The 18,213-nt window shown below is 46.6% G+C and overlaps 1 protein-coding gene across 1 annotated transcript; it reads left to right on the top strand.

Annotated features, from left to right (window-relative positions):
- Nucleotides 1-1,165: 1,165 nt before the first annotated feature.
- FOXD1 (forkhead box D1) lies at nucleotides 1,166-3,968 on the top strand. Its single transcript, XM_021673189.2, has one exon. The coding sequence runs from the start codon at nucleotides 1,575-1,577 to the stop codon at nucleotides 2,982-2,984; it is 1,410 nt and encodes a 469-aa protein (XP_021528864.2). The 5' UTR covers nucleotides 1,166-1,574; the 3' UTR covers nucleotides 2,985-3,968.
- The last annotated feature ends 14,245 nt before the right edge of the window (nucleotides 3,969-18,213 follow it).

Below are 18,213 nucleotides of genomic sequence, written 5' to 3'. Positions count from 1 at the left end.
ACCAGAAGGTATTAAGAGTAATGGATTTTCCAAAAACACATTTATCTTAAAGTCAACTATCATTAATTTCTATTAATAAGCCTGTCTGAGTAAAATATGTATATGTTATGTAATTTAAGTATTTTGAGATTACTATGAAGTGCTGACTAGAATGTTCCTCCTACTGAGAACTATTTAGCCCCATTATGAACAAACTGTATTTTTTTTTTTTTTTTTGAGGCGGAGCTTCGCTCCTGTTGCCCAGGCTGGAGTGCAGTGCAGTGGCGCGATCTCCGCTCACTGCAACCTCCGAATCCCGGGTTCAAGCGATTCTCCTGCCTCAGTCTCCTAAGTAGATGGGATTACAGGCGCCGCCCGCTAAGTTTTTGTATTTTTAGTAGAGACGGGGTTTCACCATGTTGGCCAGGCTGGTCGAACTTTTTTGAGTAGTTCATAGGTGCAATTTTTGTGCATGTATTTGGGTTTTCACTAAAATTTTCTATTTCTTCTCCGAATTCAATTGTTACATTCTTAATTCCCATGACATTTGTTAGATCTTCTCATTAGAGTGGCTTAGTTTAACTGTCAAGTCTCTAGGGCATTCAGTTGCAGATAAGTGACTAAAATGCCAGTCTCACAGCATTTTTATTAACTGATGGCGGAAAACAAACGTCTTTGGAGTAAACCTAAGAGAACAGGTTAAAGGGTCAAAAAACAATTATTATCGTGCCTAAAATGGGGAACCGCTCGCCCAATCTGGGGGAGCTGAGACACCCCCAACAGAGCTCAAAGCGTCCCCCAGGGATCACCTCAGAGGATGGGATGGTTATTCCCCGGCTGGACGGCTCCTACAGGCCGTGGAGGGGTCAGACAAGAGCGTCGCGGGTGTGCTTCTGAGGTGAGAGTGGATGACTAATCGAGAAGGAGGCTGGGAACTCTAACTTGTGCAGCAGCCCTTGGTATAGACCGCCGCGTAATTCGGGTATCAGCTCCCTTGACAAGAAATAGTGGGGTCCGCTCTCCTCCTCACTCTTCTCAGCTGCTGCCTCCCTCCTAGGAGTGAATTTTCTGTCTCGAGCAGGGCAGATTTCCTAGGCTCTCTTTCCTTCCCTCGGCAGCGCTCTGACGTGCACACCATGTGACAGGCCCCCTTCTGCTATAAGCCGAGGAAGGTCCGCCCTCTCCTGGACTCAGCCCTGGTCTCGCCGAGCTCTGTTCCTAGACTCTCACCCGTCCGGCACGTTCCTGGGCGCCTGGCATTCTGATTCGCCCGCCCGCGCCCCGCCACCCCCTCCTCAACCGACGGGGCAAAAGCTGCTCCGGGAGGAGGAGGTCAAGTCCTCCGCCAGGGCCGGGCGCGAGCGGAGCCCAGGGAGCGCAGCAGAGGCGCGGCTACCGCAGCGGCACAGGAGTTACAAAGTCGGCGTGCGAGACTCCGCCGCCACTCGGCGGCCCCAGCGCAGCTCCGGCAGCCGCAGCGCCCCCAGCGTGGCGCCCCCCGGCCGGGCCAACCGCCCGGGACCCGGGCTGGGACGCAGAGGGAGCCCGGAGCCCGGCGCCCCCATGCGCCGCCCTGCCGCCGCCGCACCACAGCTATGACCCTGAGCACGGAGATGTCTGATGCCTCCGGCCTCGCCGAGGAGACAGACATCGACGTGGTGGGGGAGGGCGAGGACGAAGACGACGAGGAAGAGGAGGACGACGACGAGGGCTGTGGTGGCGGGCCCCGGCTGGCTGTCCCCGCGCAGCGGCGGCGGCGGCAGCGCTCGTACGCCGGGGAGGACGAGCTGGAGGACCTGGAGGAGGAGGACGACGACGATGACATCCTGCTGGCCCCGCCTGCTGGGGGGTCCCCGGCGCCCCCGGGTCCGGCCCCGGCAGCGGGGACGGGAGCCGGTGGGGGCGGCGGCGCGAGCGCGGGCGGCGGCGGTGGCGGCAGCGGCGGGAGCGCGGGTAGCGGCGCCAAGAACCCGCTGGTGAAGCCGCCCTACTCGTACATTGCGCTCATCACCATGGCCATCCTGCAGAGCCCCAAGAAGCGGCTGACGCTGAGCGAGATCTGCGAGTTCATCAGCGGCCGCTTCCCCTACTACCGGGAGAAGTTCCCCGCCTGGCAAAACAGCATCCGCCACAACCTCTCGCTCAACGACTGCTTCGTCAAAATCCCCCGCGAGCCCGGCAACCCGGGCAAGGGCAACTACTGGACGCTGGACCCCGAGTCCGCCGACATGTTCGACAACGGCAGCTTCCTGCGCCGGAGGAAGCGCTTCAAGCGGCAGCCGCTCCTCCCGCCCAACGCCGCTGCCGCCGAGTCGCTGCTGCTGCGCGGCGCGGGAGCCGCAGGGGGCGCGGGCGACCCGGCCGCCGCCGCAGCACTCTTCCCGCCCGCGCCGCCGCCGCCCCCGCATGCCTATGGCTACGGCCCCTACGGCTGCGGCTACGGCCTGCAGCTGCCGCCCTACGCGCCGCCCTCGGCCCTCTTCGCCGCCGCCGCAGCCGCGGCCGCCGCTGCCGCCTTCCATCCGCACTCGCCCCCGCCGCCTCCGCCGCCGCATGGCGCGGCCGCCGAGCTGGCCCGGACAGCCTTCGGCTACCGACCGCACCCGCTCGGTGCCTCCCTGCCTGGCCCCCTGCCGGCCTCCGCGGCCAAAGCAGGCGGCCCGGGCGCCTCGGCGCTGGCGCGGTCGCCCTTCTCCATTGAGAGCATCATCGGGGGCAGCCTGGGTCCGGCCGCCGCTGCTGCCGCCGCTGCGCAGGCCGCCGCCGCCGCTCAGGCTTCGCCCTCGCCCTCGCCGGTGGCGGCGCCGCCCGCGCCCGGATCTGGCGGAGGAGGCTGCGCGGCGCAGGCGGCCGTGGGCCCGGCAGCCGCGCTCACCCGCTCCCTCGTGGCCGCCGCTGCCGCCGCTGCCTCCTCCGTCTCCTCGTCCGCTGCCCTGGGGACTCTGCACCAAGGGACTGCTCTCTCCAGTGTCGAGAACTTTACTGCTAGGATTTCCAATTGTTAATAACGCTGTGTTAGCCTGCTCGAGGAAGAAGGTAGGAATCCTGGCTCCTTTTCTCCTCTCGGTGGTTCGGTGTTTTGTTCGCTCTTCCCGGCGCAGCCCCTCTCGACCTTGCGCGCCCATTTTCTCCGCTGCGAATTTTAAGACGAAACTGTTTGTCAACAGCTCGGGCGCGCTTTTCAGCTCTGCGGGTTCCTGTATTTATGCAGAGTCGTCCTACGCTACAGCCCCGCGACCTGGGGCAGGGAGGAGGAGGGTGTTGGGGAAGGGTGTCCGCCCTGTGTAGGCACTAGGAGCTCCCTAGACGTTTGGCAGATGAATAAGCATTTTGAGGTGTACAGATTCTCAGGTCCAGGCGTTAAAAAATAATGTTCAAAAGAATAATACAAAAATAGTGAAGGTCTCGAAGAATGCCAGCGAAGCAATACTTTTTTATTTGAGGACATTTGTCTGGAGTACTTTTTCATGAAAAGGAAAATAGTGGTTAACATGTTTACACAAGAAAAAGGTCAAAATTATCATTTCTTATTTCAACCTGTGTTTTGTATCATAACAGACGTGCGGAATTTTTATTTTGTACTTACTGTGTATTCTTTACAAGGAGTATTGTAAATTTTACTGGCAATTATTATTGTACTATTCTAAATGTAAGATTTTTACACTTTTTCAGAAATAAAAATGCTTAATTTTCAAAGAAAATTCACCAAAATAATTGGCCTCAGTTGTCCCCTTCTTAGTTTATTTTCTTTTCTGCTTAAAAAAAAGTTTCTATGTGGGGTAAGTAGGAACCCAATACGGAACAGACTTAAATATTTTCAGAGAGAATTTAACAGCAGCTTCATGCCATGATTTTTCGTTTGAACTTCCTAAGTGAAAACCAGGAAGATCAGAATTTTCTGTAGGAGATCAGAAATTACTTTTAAATGACTACAAATGAAATAAGTTACTTTTGAATGACTGCAAATAAAATAAGTTACTTTGGTATACATTTTCAAATCTGATTCTGTGTCATTTTAAAGCGCATTGAGGTATGTTAAAATTAAAGCCACAGGTACCCAAAGATAATTTTATAGAAACTTTGCATTTCATTTTTGAGTTTCCTTCCCATTGAGTTTCCACTCAGTTCACAGTATTATGTCTGCAAAAACTCTACATAATATCTTGTAATGGAAGTGAAACAAGCAAAGAGGCAGTTTCTAGTTTCAGAATTCTAATAGGAAAAAATTAGTAGAGATGATCATCAGTTAAGTAGCTTTAAAACCCTGAATAAGGACATATTTGCGTATATGAAATAAATCGTATTTTAAAATGTCAGTATTTACAGCTACTATGTTGCAGATGGAAAGAATTCGAGTAATTGTATAAAGAGGTTTTTCTCTTAAAAGACAAATTTATTGAAATTCTGGCCTAAGTGAATGATTTTTAGGGTATTTAAGATAAACCTTCAACTTTAGGATGGTTTAAAGAATAAAAAATGAAAATACATCAGGTGTTTATTGAGTTAATTATATTTACTGAATTTAGGTTTATCTTTAAAATTTTAATTTTTTTTTATTAGCTATTTTATAAAATTTCTAGTTCTTTGAAAAAACGTGAGACACTGCGCTCCAAATAAAACCTAGGCATATGTAACACATAATTTAAATGTCTGACGTTAGTGTTTTTAGTGGGGATTAAATCTGTTTATTCAATTTTTTAAAAATGTCTGGACAGGTATATATCTGAAGACTTGCAGATTTAACTTACCAAGTTAATGAAGTCTGCATTATAGGTCAGTATTTTGTAATGATACTCACTCATGACACCCTGTCTCTTTTTAGGGAGAAAACGGACTTTCACGGGCTCAAATGAAGTTGTTTGTTCCCCTCCTTGTGAAATGTTTGAAGGAGGTTAAACCCTCTCACCTTCAAACTTAGCACTAACTCTATAGATACAAATTAAAATACTGTTAGAGCAAAATTTTATATAGAAAGTTACTTTTATTCTAGCCTGGCTAAGAGAGACGAATCATTGACCCCGAGAACGTCCAGACCCCACGCACCGCCCCGGGTGGAGAGGCGTTGGCAGGAGGAATCCAAACGGCACAGACACTGCTGGCGCGCCTGGTAGCCTTCTGTAACGCACGCATCTGCAATTTAGATCTGAAAATAATTATGAGGAGAGACAGCCAGAACAAAACCGTGTGTATTTTTAATTTTTGCCCGATGCTTGGATGTCCCGAAAGCAGGGAATCCTGGTTAATCTTGTCTCCTCGTTCTTATTCTCACGTCTTCAAAAGCGCCGGGATGGGCCCCATGTCCGGTGGTATCAGTGCATCTAAGAGAATGGCAAGAAGGCACCGGGCGATCCAGGCCTCGCTCCAGGTCCCGGGGTTGGGGTCCCGCTTCACGCGCCTCCACTGGAGACTGCAAGCCTGTTTTTAAACAGGTGGAGAGCAGCGTGGGCCCAGAGTTAAAGGAACGTGCAAATCCAAGTCGCCTGGATTCCGAGTGTTTCGTCCCGCCGCTCAGCTCCCCACCCTCTGGGTTTGGGGTTCCGCTCTTGGCCGTGGCTTCCCTGCGGGCTTGCTCACCAGGCGGTTGAGACTGAGGGAAGCAGGGCCGCGGGGCGGGTGAGGTATGAGCTGCAAGAGGTGTGGACCGCAGGCCAGGCGAGGGACGAGTGGGCCGAGGACCCTGGACGGGCGAGCCAGGAGCGCGGGGCGAACCCCGTCAGGCCGCGCCGGCGAGCAGGTGCTGGAACAAAGGCTGCCGGGCCGCCGGGCTACCGCGGCCTTTGATGGGCAAGGACGTCTCCTCCTGGGGCTCCTCATTCGCATGCAAATCCAGCGCTGGTCCCCTTTTCTTTGTAGGCAAACAGAAGGATGTTTGTGTGTTTGTAGGAACGAAGCCTGCTTGAACAAGCCTTCCTCAATAGGCTGGGTCTCGAAAAATAAACCAGTTGGACAAACATTGGCCACCAGCTCTCCTCCTCCCAACTACAAAGTGTGGATTTGCTACAACTCATTAACCCGACGCTTTTCTCCCCTTCTCCTTGTTTCTCTGCTCATCAAACGCCCCCGTAGAGCCTCGAGACAAATGACTGAAGCTCAGTCGGGAGGGAATTGCAGTTAATAGGGAGAGGGATATATTGGGGCTAATGGTTCAGGCAGCTCCTGGAGAAGGACCACACAAAAAGGAGCCTCTCCATTCAGGGCTCTGTTGTGCTGCGGAGATTTAATCTGCAGCTAGATTTAGCCAAATGTTATCTATTGCGGGGGTAATGAAGCCCTTATGGGTTGAATTGCTTCTTGTACCACACATGGTGTCATGACCTTAGATCGTTCCTTGGTTGATTTCTCTTTTCTCTATTGGGTAATTATTTTATTTCTTTAAAATAAGAAGCTAGCGCTTCTTCTCAACAACGTGTTTCCTGTCCATCCCATCCCATGCATTTATTTAAGGGCCACTTCCCTTCTTAAAAAAAAGAAAAAAAAAAAAAAAAAGGAACTGGGGAGGTGAAGGAAAAAAATTGTGAAGACGCGTCTTATTTTTTGCTCCCTGAAGCATCTGTATGTTACACATCTCAACTTGTCTGGCCCCTTGGCAGCTCTTTCCTGGCCAAACTTTCTGTTGATGGAACTGGAATTCTGGATGTATTTATGATCAAAATTCTTGCAGTGAATGTAGTAAGCGTTCATCTCAGGAAGAGGCTTTTCTGCCCTTCACAGTTTTTTTCTTTTTTATAAACCTACCATTTCTTCCTGTAGCCTGTCCTCTGAGAGAGTTGGGGGAGGTGGTTATTCTGATGGAAGGTGATTATTTTGATGGAAAACCAACCTTTGTCATTTATTAAAGTCCGTCTGAGGCCAGTGGTTGGGGCTGTGCCTGTTGTGTTTTTCTCTCTCTAGCCCCAGTGGCTCCGATTTCCTTGTTTGATCGAGGACCAAGCTTGGAGTAGCTAATGGTGTTACTACAATTGCTATTGATGGGTAGGGATCTGATCATACTACCCAAACTAGGAATCAAGGACTCCAGTTAAAATTTTAAATTCTCTGCTGGCTACACATTCTGCTCACACCTGTTTTTATTACGGACTGAGAAAAGTCATTTTAGGGGCAATTTAAAGGTCATATCAGCATCAAACTCAATCCAAATCAGAAATCTGCCCAGGAACTGCCCTTGTCTCTCAGGGCTCTTCCAGGGGGGTAACCATGCATCTAATTGGAATGCCAGGGGGTCCATCACCCCCTTTAGAACTAAACCAGACAAGGATAGGCCTGGAGAGCAGAGGACAAGTGAAGTGGGCCCAGCATTGTCTGCATTCATTCTTGTCTCTGCTGGTTTCCTGGTGGTGCAGCTGGGTCACACATACACATACACAGGCATGCATGCTTATTGCCCATCAGCTGCCACTTACCTCCTCTATGATTTTGTAATTAGACATATGCTTTTTGTTGGTAAATGTGTTTGATGTCATGGCCAGTGAAACGTGGTGTGTTTATAGGGCAACGAATGTAAATGTGTAAATATGTTTAGTGTAAAATCTGGCCCTTCGACTTTAGCAATAAATACCCTGCCAACTCGGATACGATTACATTTGACAGAAAGATGGAGAATCTGATCATGACCAGCTGCTCAAGGCTCTTTGGGGCTTATACTTTCCCAACTGAATTCACTTTTCAGATAATTTCTTGCATGTCACATCTCTCTAATCACATCTTTCCCTTGATGTGAACAACTTGGGCTTCTTTCTTTTTAGTGACCCCTCTGACATGTAGGAAACTTCCTGGTTCGTTCTTCCAGCTTCTTTCCTCTAGGAAAATACTAGTCAGTAAGAAGCAAAACAGACACAGAGAAAATAACTGATGACTCTCAGAGATCCCTTTTGATTCCCAAACCTCCAAGTATGATAGGGTGACTAGGAGGAGAAATGAGGATAACAGTGATGAGCTTCTGATGACTTATATTTAGTGTTTTTCTTGTCGTTTTTATCATGAGTATCCCACCTTGAAAAAACTATAACTTTTAAAAGTAAAAGTTTTACGGAAGTATATGTTGGAAAAAGTGTGCAAATCCTAACAACTTTTCGAAGTGGCCACATATGTGTTACATAACTAGCACCACAGCAAGAAGCAGATGTTATCAGTGTCCTGGAACCCCTTTCCTGTCTATTCAGTCAATATCATCACCACACATTGACTTTGTATAAGGACACTCACTAATAATTTTCTCAACTGCACTGTGAAATAGTGAGGACAAGAATTATTGACCCCAATTTTACAAATAAAGATATCAAGGCTCAAAAGAGATTAAATTACTTGTCTAAGGTCACAGCTACTGGGACTTCAGCATTTAAAACCCATCTTATTTTTGTTACATCACACTTTGATGCCATCATCGTGATTTATTAAACACCAACTGTGGTAGGGAAGTTGCCTTAGAGGTCACTGTGTAGAAGAGTCATTAGTTTCTTACACAATGTTTTTTTTCATTCTTGCCACACCCTCCTCCCTACCACTCCCACCCAGGTCCTCTGAGAGATACTCTAGCACCACATTTTAGATTCATTTGGAATTGAGAGCTAATTATTTCAGAGGCATCAGCTTCTTCCACGTAGTTCTACATGATGCACAGATACTTTCCTAGCATCCCTCCCCACCCCCCAATTTTTTGGCATCAACAGTTTTCTTTAAAACAACACACACACACACACACACACACACACACACACACACGGCTTTTTTTGTACCACTTACCCATTTCCTTGGCTTCTCATGCTGATTTTTAAAGGTCAAGATGCTCTAGTTTAGAACTTTTAACTAAACTACTAATCAGGCCTTACAACTGGCCTTAGGGACACATCCTCCCTGTGTGGAAAAGGGAAGAATATGTAAGGAGTCACATCAACTGATTTAGCACTTAATGAGAAAATGAAACATTTTTCTGAGGGGACATGTCCCCTTCTCCCAGCATACTCTTGAAGATACTTTGTTGTCTTTGAACAGCTGCATATCATGTGGATTGGGCCAGTCCTTTTGCCCCTATACAATTAATCCACCTGCCTTGCCAGAGATCTCCTAAAATGCTTGTGGGGGAATTCCAGACTACCTGTGAGCTTACCATTGTCCACTGCCATCCAGAAGCCTTGTTGCAGCCCTGCCTCCTCAGGCATGGGCTGGGGCCACTGCTTTGTCCAGTGTGAATACATTCATACCAGAGTCAGTGCAGCGATTGTGCCTTACTGTGAGCTGCAGAGTGCAAAGGAGAGTGTGTATGGTAATCTTTCCCAGGGACACTGCTTAATACAAGAGAACATTGATTTCCTGGAGAAAATATGTTTTTTTTTTTAAAAAAAAAACCAGAAAGTTTTTTCTTTTTAATTCTAGTGTTTAAAAAAACAACAAAAACCTAGGCCCCACCAGTCCACTGAGCACCAGGAGAGGAACAGGTGTGGGGTGGAATGGGTGAGTACAGGATGAATCTGAGGCCCTGGGGCCTTGCCTGGATCTCCCTGTCCCAGAGGGAGCCAGGGACAGAGGAAGGATTCTTATTGCAACTGCTGATCAATAACAGACTGGCAAAGAGGGGAGGGCCGAGAATAATTATGGCAGAAGGCAGAAGTGTCTCTGCATACTTGCCTAGGAATTCCTGTTAAAATAGAAGGCAGATCTTTTCAGCAGCAAAAGGAAGAAACAGATTTTCGGAAAGTTCTACAAAAAAGAGTTATTACAAAAGAAAAATAACTGGCTCTCTATTTTTGCTTATTCTCATGCAGAGAGTTTCATATATATATGAAGATGTGCAAAATTTTGTTCTGTTAGATGATTGACTATAGAGAAAAAAAATCACAAGCCAAAAGAAAAAGAAAATCTCCAAAGCCTGCAAGGGAAGAAAGAAAACTAGTTTGAAACTAAACATTAGATCGGTTTCCATAATTATTTGAATTTTTCTTGTGGGGTAGGGTAGGTTGTGAGATCAAATAATACAGTTTATGTGAAAATGCTTTGGAAAACATAAAACCTATATAATCTATAAGAATTATGATCCTTTTGTGGCTTCTTTCCACATCCTTATTTTTCAAGGAAAAAGAAAAGAAAAAACTTCTAAACTTTGGCGTATACCTAAATCCCTAAATTAGTTAAGAGAAATCCCTGGCCATATATAAAAATTTATCTTCAAAATTTCCATCCCTATCTATGAAATAAATTAGTTCTTCTAGATTTAATGAGGATAAAAGAGATGGTATGTGTTTTCTCTTACTTCAGCCAGATGTGTATTTGGACAGATAACTTTCCCTTTCTAAAATAAACAAACCACTGGTGTTTTAAATCCACTCTTCTAGTCTCTTGCTCTATTTCTTTCCTCTGCTTATCTACTGATCATCTCTTTAACCTCTAAGCTTTGAAAAGTGGGATTAGTCTGCACTATTTATTGAGCACCTGCTACATTGCAAATTCCTTTACTCCTGCTTCAAATATAAGATACAAATTAAAGAATTGTTATCACCAATAAGCACTCACTGTGGAACAGCAAGAGCAAGCCATTTTAGCAGGAAACAATGCAGTGGAGGAAAGGTTAGGAAGATTTATTTTTTAAAATATCTCCATTAACAAAACCATTTCATTTCATTACCGAAAATCTCCCTAGTGTGTAAATGAAACTAATAATAGCTTCTTGACAATATATTTCTGGCGTGGCCAATTTACTCACAAAGTGACTAAAACATCTGAGCACCTTTGTCTATGTGGTATGGAGGCAACTCAGTGCCTGAAGTTTCCAGGTACTATGAAAAAAATTTCTTCCCAAGTGTTTACAGCTTTTTACTAATGGATCAAATCCTATCCCTTGCTGACAGTTTTCTGTGAAGAACTGAAAAAGGAGAAGGGTGATGGTTTGTGATCAGGCCCTCAGATATCATTGTGAACAGAGACTGTTAACCTATTCTGAATGAGTTTAGGTTCACATAGGTTTATGAAGATTTAAATACAGAGACCCAGTAAAACAACAACAACAACAAACCGTAGGGCACTTTTTCTGCAGGCCTAAACATTTTATTACAAATACAGAATTAAAATTAAATCAGGTACACTTTCCTTGTTAAACTTTTAAATAAATACTTTCCCACTTGCTGAAATTGTAGTTGCATCTTCAAAATGCAGACAGTCAAGAGAATCCAGGCTTGGGACCGCTGGGGGTGGTGCATAGGCAACCAAGAGTTTTTCTGCATTCATCTCAAGCATTTATTTCACCTTTAAGTTGTCATTACTAAGGAACTGCTTCCAAGTCACCAAGTTTTGTTTTTGTTTTTGTTTTTTTTTTTTGTCTCCAAAAGTAACTGGGGGTACAAAGGAGAAAAGTAAAATGTTGAGGCGTTCTGTGCTCTGTTTTTCTATTTAAGGAATTTACTATTTCTTTGCCTTTCTACCCTCTCCCTGGTCCCCACTCCCCATCTGCGGACTCCAGCAAACTATCTCCCATAGGTCTTCGGAGTTACGTGGGATAGGATCCCTTATTTTAGGGAATTGGTGGGTGCCGGTTGTTACGGTAACTCTATTCTGTAACTAAAGCTCTGGCATGTAATAAATCTCTCCCCAAAGACTTTTGGATCTTTGATTTGAAAAATCGGATTCCTTTTGTGGAAACAGTTGACAGGAACCTAAAAGGATTAGTTGCATTCCACATAGGATAATTTTTACTGGCAACATTTTGAAACGATTTGGTCCCTTTCAGACCTTAAACAATGTCCAGAAAAATGATCTAACGAGACTTATATTGTTTTCCTTTGTGTGTGAATCCGCTTGCCGCTTGTGCCAACGTCTCGATGGGGTTTTGACAGGGTTTTGCTCCTGAGCAGGGCACTGAATTAATTTCTGATCGCCCTTTTGATTCGGTTAGTTACCTCCTTCGGCCAGGGGCCCGGCGGTGTTTTCCCGGCGTCAGCCCTTGAAACCGGCGGTGTTTTCCCGGCGTCAGCTCCCCCTGCAGCGGGAGCAGGGGCTCGGCCTCTCGGTGGCGCTGTGTCCGGGAGGTACAAAGGGGCCGCTCCCCTCTTGCCGGGGTCCCCCGGCAGCTCCGGCGCCCCACATCGCAGGGCCCGACGAGGCAGCGCGCACGCCCCAAACCTCCACCGTCAAACCTTCCCGGGGCCCTCCATCCACGGGAATGGGACGCGGAAAGGGAGATAATTCTGCTGCTTTCTCTCCTTCTCCAACCGCCCCTCCCAAAGCCCGAAACAAAAGCCGAGAGCCGCCTGCCTTCCCAGCGCAGACGGCAGCCGAGCTGCTGCGAGGGGGCCGCTGGCGACGGCGCCCCCCGCCCCCAGCCCTCTCCACTGTTTATTTTGTTGTCAGCGGACTTATCAAGATGTTAGTTTGCTGGAGGTTCTGACCTGCCCGGGCGCTTTGGCTGCTCGGCCCGGGCTTTCCCCTCTGTTTTTACACCTGCATAAACTCCACCGCACTCCCCTGTCTGATTTATAGCCCAATTAAAGGTTCAGTGTTCTCCAAGCCACCCGGGCTGCTCCCTTCCCCACCTCCCGCCGGTTGCGGCGAGCGCAGGAATGCGCGGGGCCCGGGCCTAAGGCCGGGCCGGGGCCGAGGCCGTTCCGCGCCCGGCGACCCGCAGGAGCCGCGGCTCGAGTGACCCGCCGGCGCCCGGAGAGGGGCAGAGAAACCTCGGGCACACCACCCAACAGCCAGCGCAGCGAGGCCGCGTCCCCAGCCCCAGAGTGACTTCCTGCCTGAGGTTTCGGCCAGGCTGGGACGAGGCGCTCCCCCGACAGCACGCTAGGCCGGGACCGGAGGGCGCGGGCAGCTGCCACGTGGCGCAGCCCGACGCGGAGGTCCGGGATCCGGGCGCTGCGCCGCAGAGGCCGCATCTCCGTACGATTTTCCGGGTGAGGAAGGGGCGGCCGCGGGGCCCGGCGGGGCGGAGAAGCTTCGGGTTGGGGCGGGAGGCGGTGGCCGCTCAACCGAGGCCCTTCCTTCCCGCCCACCTCGCTCGGCGAAGGCCCGAGACCGCGACTGGAGACGCTCCTCGGCGAAGTGGATACTTCCCGCTGCCAGGCTCCGGCTGTGGGCTGGAGGTGCGGGGGTCAAAGACCGCCCAGCCCGCGATCCGGCCGGAGCCCAGCCATGGCGCGGGCGGCAGGCTTCGGCTCCAACCTCCTTCTTTGCGGCCTTTTCTTTACCCAGAGAATAAGCGGCAACCCAGCCGAGATTGGCAGCATTGAGCATCTTCCTAACCCAACTCTGTCTTCTTTCCATCTATCAATCCACCTTTCTAATTAGACTAATTAGGAGCGCTCTGGAGTGTCGCTAGGCCCAGGGACTGAACCGCTCAGGGGTTGTGAAAAGACGCCTGAATGGCCTCGCTGGGGGCCGGGCGGGGGCCTTTGCGACCCATTCAGCACAGAGTAACAGTGGCTACATTTATCCCAGGCCATTGAAAAGAGGCTCGATTAAAACGTTTGGGAACTAATGCCACCCTGCATCCCCGCTCTAATTAGAGGAGCCCAGGGCGAAGGCGAGAGCGCCCGGGACCCCGCAGACACTAGTTCTGCGCGCTACTGCTTTCCGCCCTTTCAGCACAGCCGATTTCCTTCCCCGAGACAAAAGTCCGCCACCTCCCCACCTGTTGCCCAGCCCTTGCTTTCCCACCCATCCCGAGCCCCTTCGCCCTCATCCCAAGCTGAAGGCCCCGCCAACTGCGTTACAACGCACAGCCCAGACGTTGGGGGCAGCGGAGTGGAAAAAAGGCGCCTAGTTCCCTCCTTCTGTCTTGGAAAGCACCCCTTTGCATTCGGTAGGCTACATATTTTCCTCTCCATCTGTCTTCCGTATTTCTCACATACTTACTAGCTCCTCCCTCTCCCCCTCCTCACTTTTAGCAACATGGAATTTCCAAGTAAAGCATTTGGGAACGAGAGGAAAGTGGGTCGGATGCCATCCTGAAGCCACTATCTTGGCCAAACCTTATGCTGTAGGAGTTCCTCGCTTGCGTAAATAACGTAAATAATTTGTATTTTTTGTTACCAGTTTTTTTTTTTGTTGTTTTTTTTTTTTTTTAGAAATGTGTGTGGAGCATCTACTATGTGTACTATGTGGCTAGACAGATTCTTACTGTGCTCCTCAGTTTTCTTCCTTCCGTCTTAGTCCATCCCCAAAATATGTCTTAAGAAGTTAAAACTGACTTAGTTCAATTCCTTAGGCAAGCTGTTGATTTTGTACCCATAGTTTATATGTAGATGTACTTTTTTCTTTGTCTTTTTCATGGCTCATTAGAAAGAACTCCAGACACAAGATAATAGGGAAGCAAAAGAGAAATGAGAAATAGTAGACATATTGCAACTACAGATTTTGTATGGGGAGGGGGTTGTTTGTTCATTTTGTTGGTGAGAAGTTGTTATCTAGTAATTTTTATAAAAATTTGAAATAAACTTTGCCCTAAAATGAAGGTGACCAAAAGGGCTTTGATTCCTCTCTCTCTTTCCTCTCTCTCCACCTCCTCCCCCCTTAATCCTTCTTTTTGGAAAAGAGCCAAATGTACAAAGAAATATCATCAGGTCACTGTTCTTGATCTTGTTAATTTAGAAAATAGAACCTCAGCAAAAGATGCTATTAACTAAATGTCAACCCACAGCATGCAAAATTCCTTGGATCCAAACTTCGAAAAAAGGAATGAAAGATGTCACGTGAGTGAAAGGAATCATGGAATTTTTAAAGCCCTAAACTGATCTTAATAGGTTTTTATTGCTTCCACACTCTGCTTCACAATATTTTAATTTCACAGTTACAATATGCATGACATTGCACCATAAATCTAACTAGTTTAGAAACTGGGAGGGGCAGAGAAGAGGAAAGAGATGAGAAAAGCAGTTCATTTGCATTGAAGAAAATGACAATTTGCAAGATGTAAAAATTCCTGGAAACTTTGAAAGGAAAAACCAAATTGATTCTGTCTGTGATGTTATCACCAAACCTCCTATTTTTTTCATTTCAGTTGTTAGCTTAACTTTTAATTAAAGAATAACATGCATACAATAAAGTATCCAACTCCTAGTGTACACCTTGGTGAATTTTCCATATATATGCACCTGTGTAGCCACCACTGGTATATTTTAAGCACCTCAGAAAACTCCTCTGTGCCCTTATCCAATAAATGCCATTCTGCTTCCAACCACTATTCTCATTTCTCTCACCACAGATTAGTTTTTCATGGTTTTGAACTTCATATAAATGGAATTATACAATATGTATGGAGTCTTTTGTTTGACTGTTTTTTTAACTCATCAGTATGTTTGTGAGATTCATCTGTTCAAACTCCTATTTATAAAATAATATAAATGATAAGTCAATTTAGATAGATAAAGAATGGGAAGCAAATACTGAAAGCTTTATCTTAACCTGAAATTAAAACATATGCCTCCTCCCCAAACCCCAACATTTTAAACTAACAGAGGTAATTTTATAAGCAAATAAAATGATTTACGCATAGGAACTGTTATGTCATTTTCAAGATTCAGTTGCGGGTAAATGTAAGGGGAGCAGAAGCCACAAGCTGCTTTGTAATTGGATTCTATTTCCTACTTGCCATTTCATTCCCTAAGACTAGTAGTAAGCACTTTGGGCCTCTTCACAAAGAATGGGATGAACTTGAGGGGGAAAGTAAATTGCATCCTATGTGTTCTACCTCAGCTGTGCAAGTACTTAATGCAACAGCCTCTCAAGTGCACTTTGAATTCTGTTTGAAGTAAAGTGATCATTTTGCAACGAACATAGCAGTCTCTATTTTGTCTCATCTGTGGGTCACCATAGAGACCAGTTAACTTTGGACAGAGCAAACCTGCAGAATTATGATTGTCGTGTTCACTCCTCGCATCCCCAGAAATCCAGCCACAAAAGCCAGCCAAAAAGCCAGAACTCACGGTAGAATTCATGCTGCCAGTGACCAACCAGAGGCAACCAGCATAGCCCAACATTAGTCCTCCTTCCCTCAACAGAAACAGAAGGAAGCCAGTAGAACTTTTTTTTATTTTTAAGGAAAGATAGTTTTTAGACAAAGGCACGTTTATGATGTGGGAGAAATTATAAGGGCAGGTAAAAGAGCCTGAAGTGAGTTTTTGGTCACTTATACTGGATATTGGTAAATGAAGTAGTGAACACATCTTTTATAGTTTGTTTTTTTTTTTGAGACGGAGTCTCACTCTGTCACCCAGGCTGGAGTGCAATGGTGCGATCTCGGCTCACTGCAACCTCCGCCTCCCAGTTCAAGTGATTCTCCTGCCTCAGCTGCCCGAGCAGCTGGGATTACAGGCATGTGCCACTCCGCCTGGCTAATTTTTGTGTTTTTTTTCAGTAGAGACGGGGTTTCACCATGTTGACCAGGCTGGTCTCAAACTCCTGACTTTGTGATCCACCTGCCTTGGCCTCCCAAAGTACTGGGATTACAAGCGTGAGCCACTGCGCCCAGCCTCTTTTTATAATTTTAAAGCTAAAACTCAATATAAATATAAAATAAATAAGTCTTGAAGTTCATACCCAGGAAAACAATGTGAAGGCAAAAAGCCATCTCTGTTGAATTATCATAGGGCCAAATACATTGAATCGTCAATTTCCAGAAATAATTAGAACTACAGACCTAGAGCCGGGCGTGGTGGCTCACGCCTGTAATCCCAGCACTTTGGGAGGCCGAGGCGGGCGGATCACGAGGTCAAGAGATGGAGACCATCCTGGCTGACATGGTGAAACTCCATCTCTACTAAAAAATACAAAAATTAGCTGGGCGTGGTGGTGCACAACTGTAGTCCCAGCTACTTGGGAGGCTGAGATCCAAAAAACCTGGATCTCGCCTACATTACTGATGTGAATGTAAAGTGGCACAGTCAAGCTGGAAAGTAGTTTGCCAGTTACTTACAACACTAAAAATGCATTTACCATTCAGCCCAGCCACCATGCCCTAGGGCATTAATCCTAGAGAAATGAAAATTTCTCTTTGCGGAAAAATCTGTACATGAATATTCATAGCAGGTTTATTTGTAATAATAAGAAAAAAGAAAGAAAGAAAAAAGACAACCCATATGTCCTTTAGTGGTGAAACTGGTATATTCATACAAAGGAATATTACTTAGGAACAAAAAAAAAATAAACTACCGGTGTGCACAACAAATAAAATCTCAAGGGTAATATGTTTGGTGAAAACAGTCCACCTCAAATGGTTACATACCGCATATTTCCATTTATGTAACATTCTCAAAATGACAAAACTGTACATATGAGAACGGATGGTGGCCTCCACAGGACAGGGAAAGGGTGAGGGTCGGAATATAAGAGGGGACCAGGAATGAGTTCCTTGGTAGTGATGGAAGAGTTCTGTACCTTGTTATGGTGGTTACTTCAATTACACATGTGATGAAACTGCATAGAACATACACACATGAATGTATGTAAAACTTTGCAAAAACTGAGTAAGGCCTGTAGTGTACTTAACAGTGATATGTAATGTCAATTTCTGAGCCGGACATGGTGGCTCATGCCTGTAATCCCAGCACTTTGGGAGGCTGAGGCGGATAGATTGAGGCCAGGAGTTCAAGACCAGCCTGGTCAACATGGTGAAGCCCCTGTCTCTACTAAAAATACAAAAATTAGCTGGGAATGGTGGTGGGTGTCTGTAATCCCAGCTACTCAGGAGGCTGAGGCAGGAAAATCACTTGAACCTGGGAGGGGGAGGTTGCAGTGAGCTGAGATCGTGCCACTGCACTCCAGCCTGAACAACAGAGGGAGACTCTGTCTCAAAACAAAAACAAAGACAAACAAAAACTACAAACACACACACAAAACAGTGTTAGATAATGCCAATTTCCTAGTTTTGATACTGTACTGCAATTATATGTCACCACTAGAGAAAGCTGGGTGAAGCATGTGTGGAATTCTATTTGTGCAACTTCCTATGAGTCTATAATTATTTTAAAAAATAGTTAAAAAATAAGGAAAAGATCCTTCAGTCTGTGTGTCATTAATAAAAGTCCACTGATGCCAAGTACTTTCATTGTCTTTTTCATAATTAATAAGGGTAATTAGCGCTGCCCTTGCAACAGCTACTTCATAAACAATGTTTAAAAGACTGATAATTTTCAATTGCATTTTCTATCAATAGGCCCCATCATGAAAACTTTTTTAAATGTAAAAAAGAAAATACTGTCCATTTATTTAAAAAACTTCATACTTTGAAGGTAGATTTAATTTTGCAAATGG

The sequence above is a fragment of the Aotus nancymaae genome, unplaced genomic scaffold (assembly GCF_030222135.1).
Source record: "Aotus nancymaae isolate 86718 unplaced genomic scaffold, 86718_ANA_hifiasm-v0.15.2.pri h1tg000014l, whole genome shotgun sequence".
NCBI classification, from domain to species: domain Eukaryota; kingdom Metazoa; phylum Chordata; class Mammalia; order Primates; family Aotidae; genus Aotus; species Aotus nancymaae.
This window is presented reverse-complemented; position numbering and strand designations above follow the sequence as displayed.

Coding starts and splice junctions, on each gene's coding strand:
- FOXD1 (XM_021673189.2), top strand. CDS start 1,575: ATGACCCTGAGCACGGAGATGTCTGATGCCTCCGGCCTCGCCGAGGAG.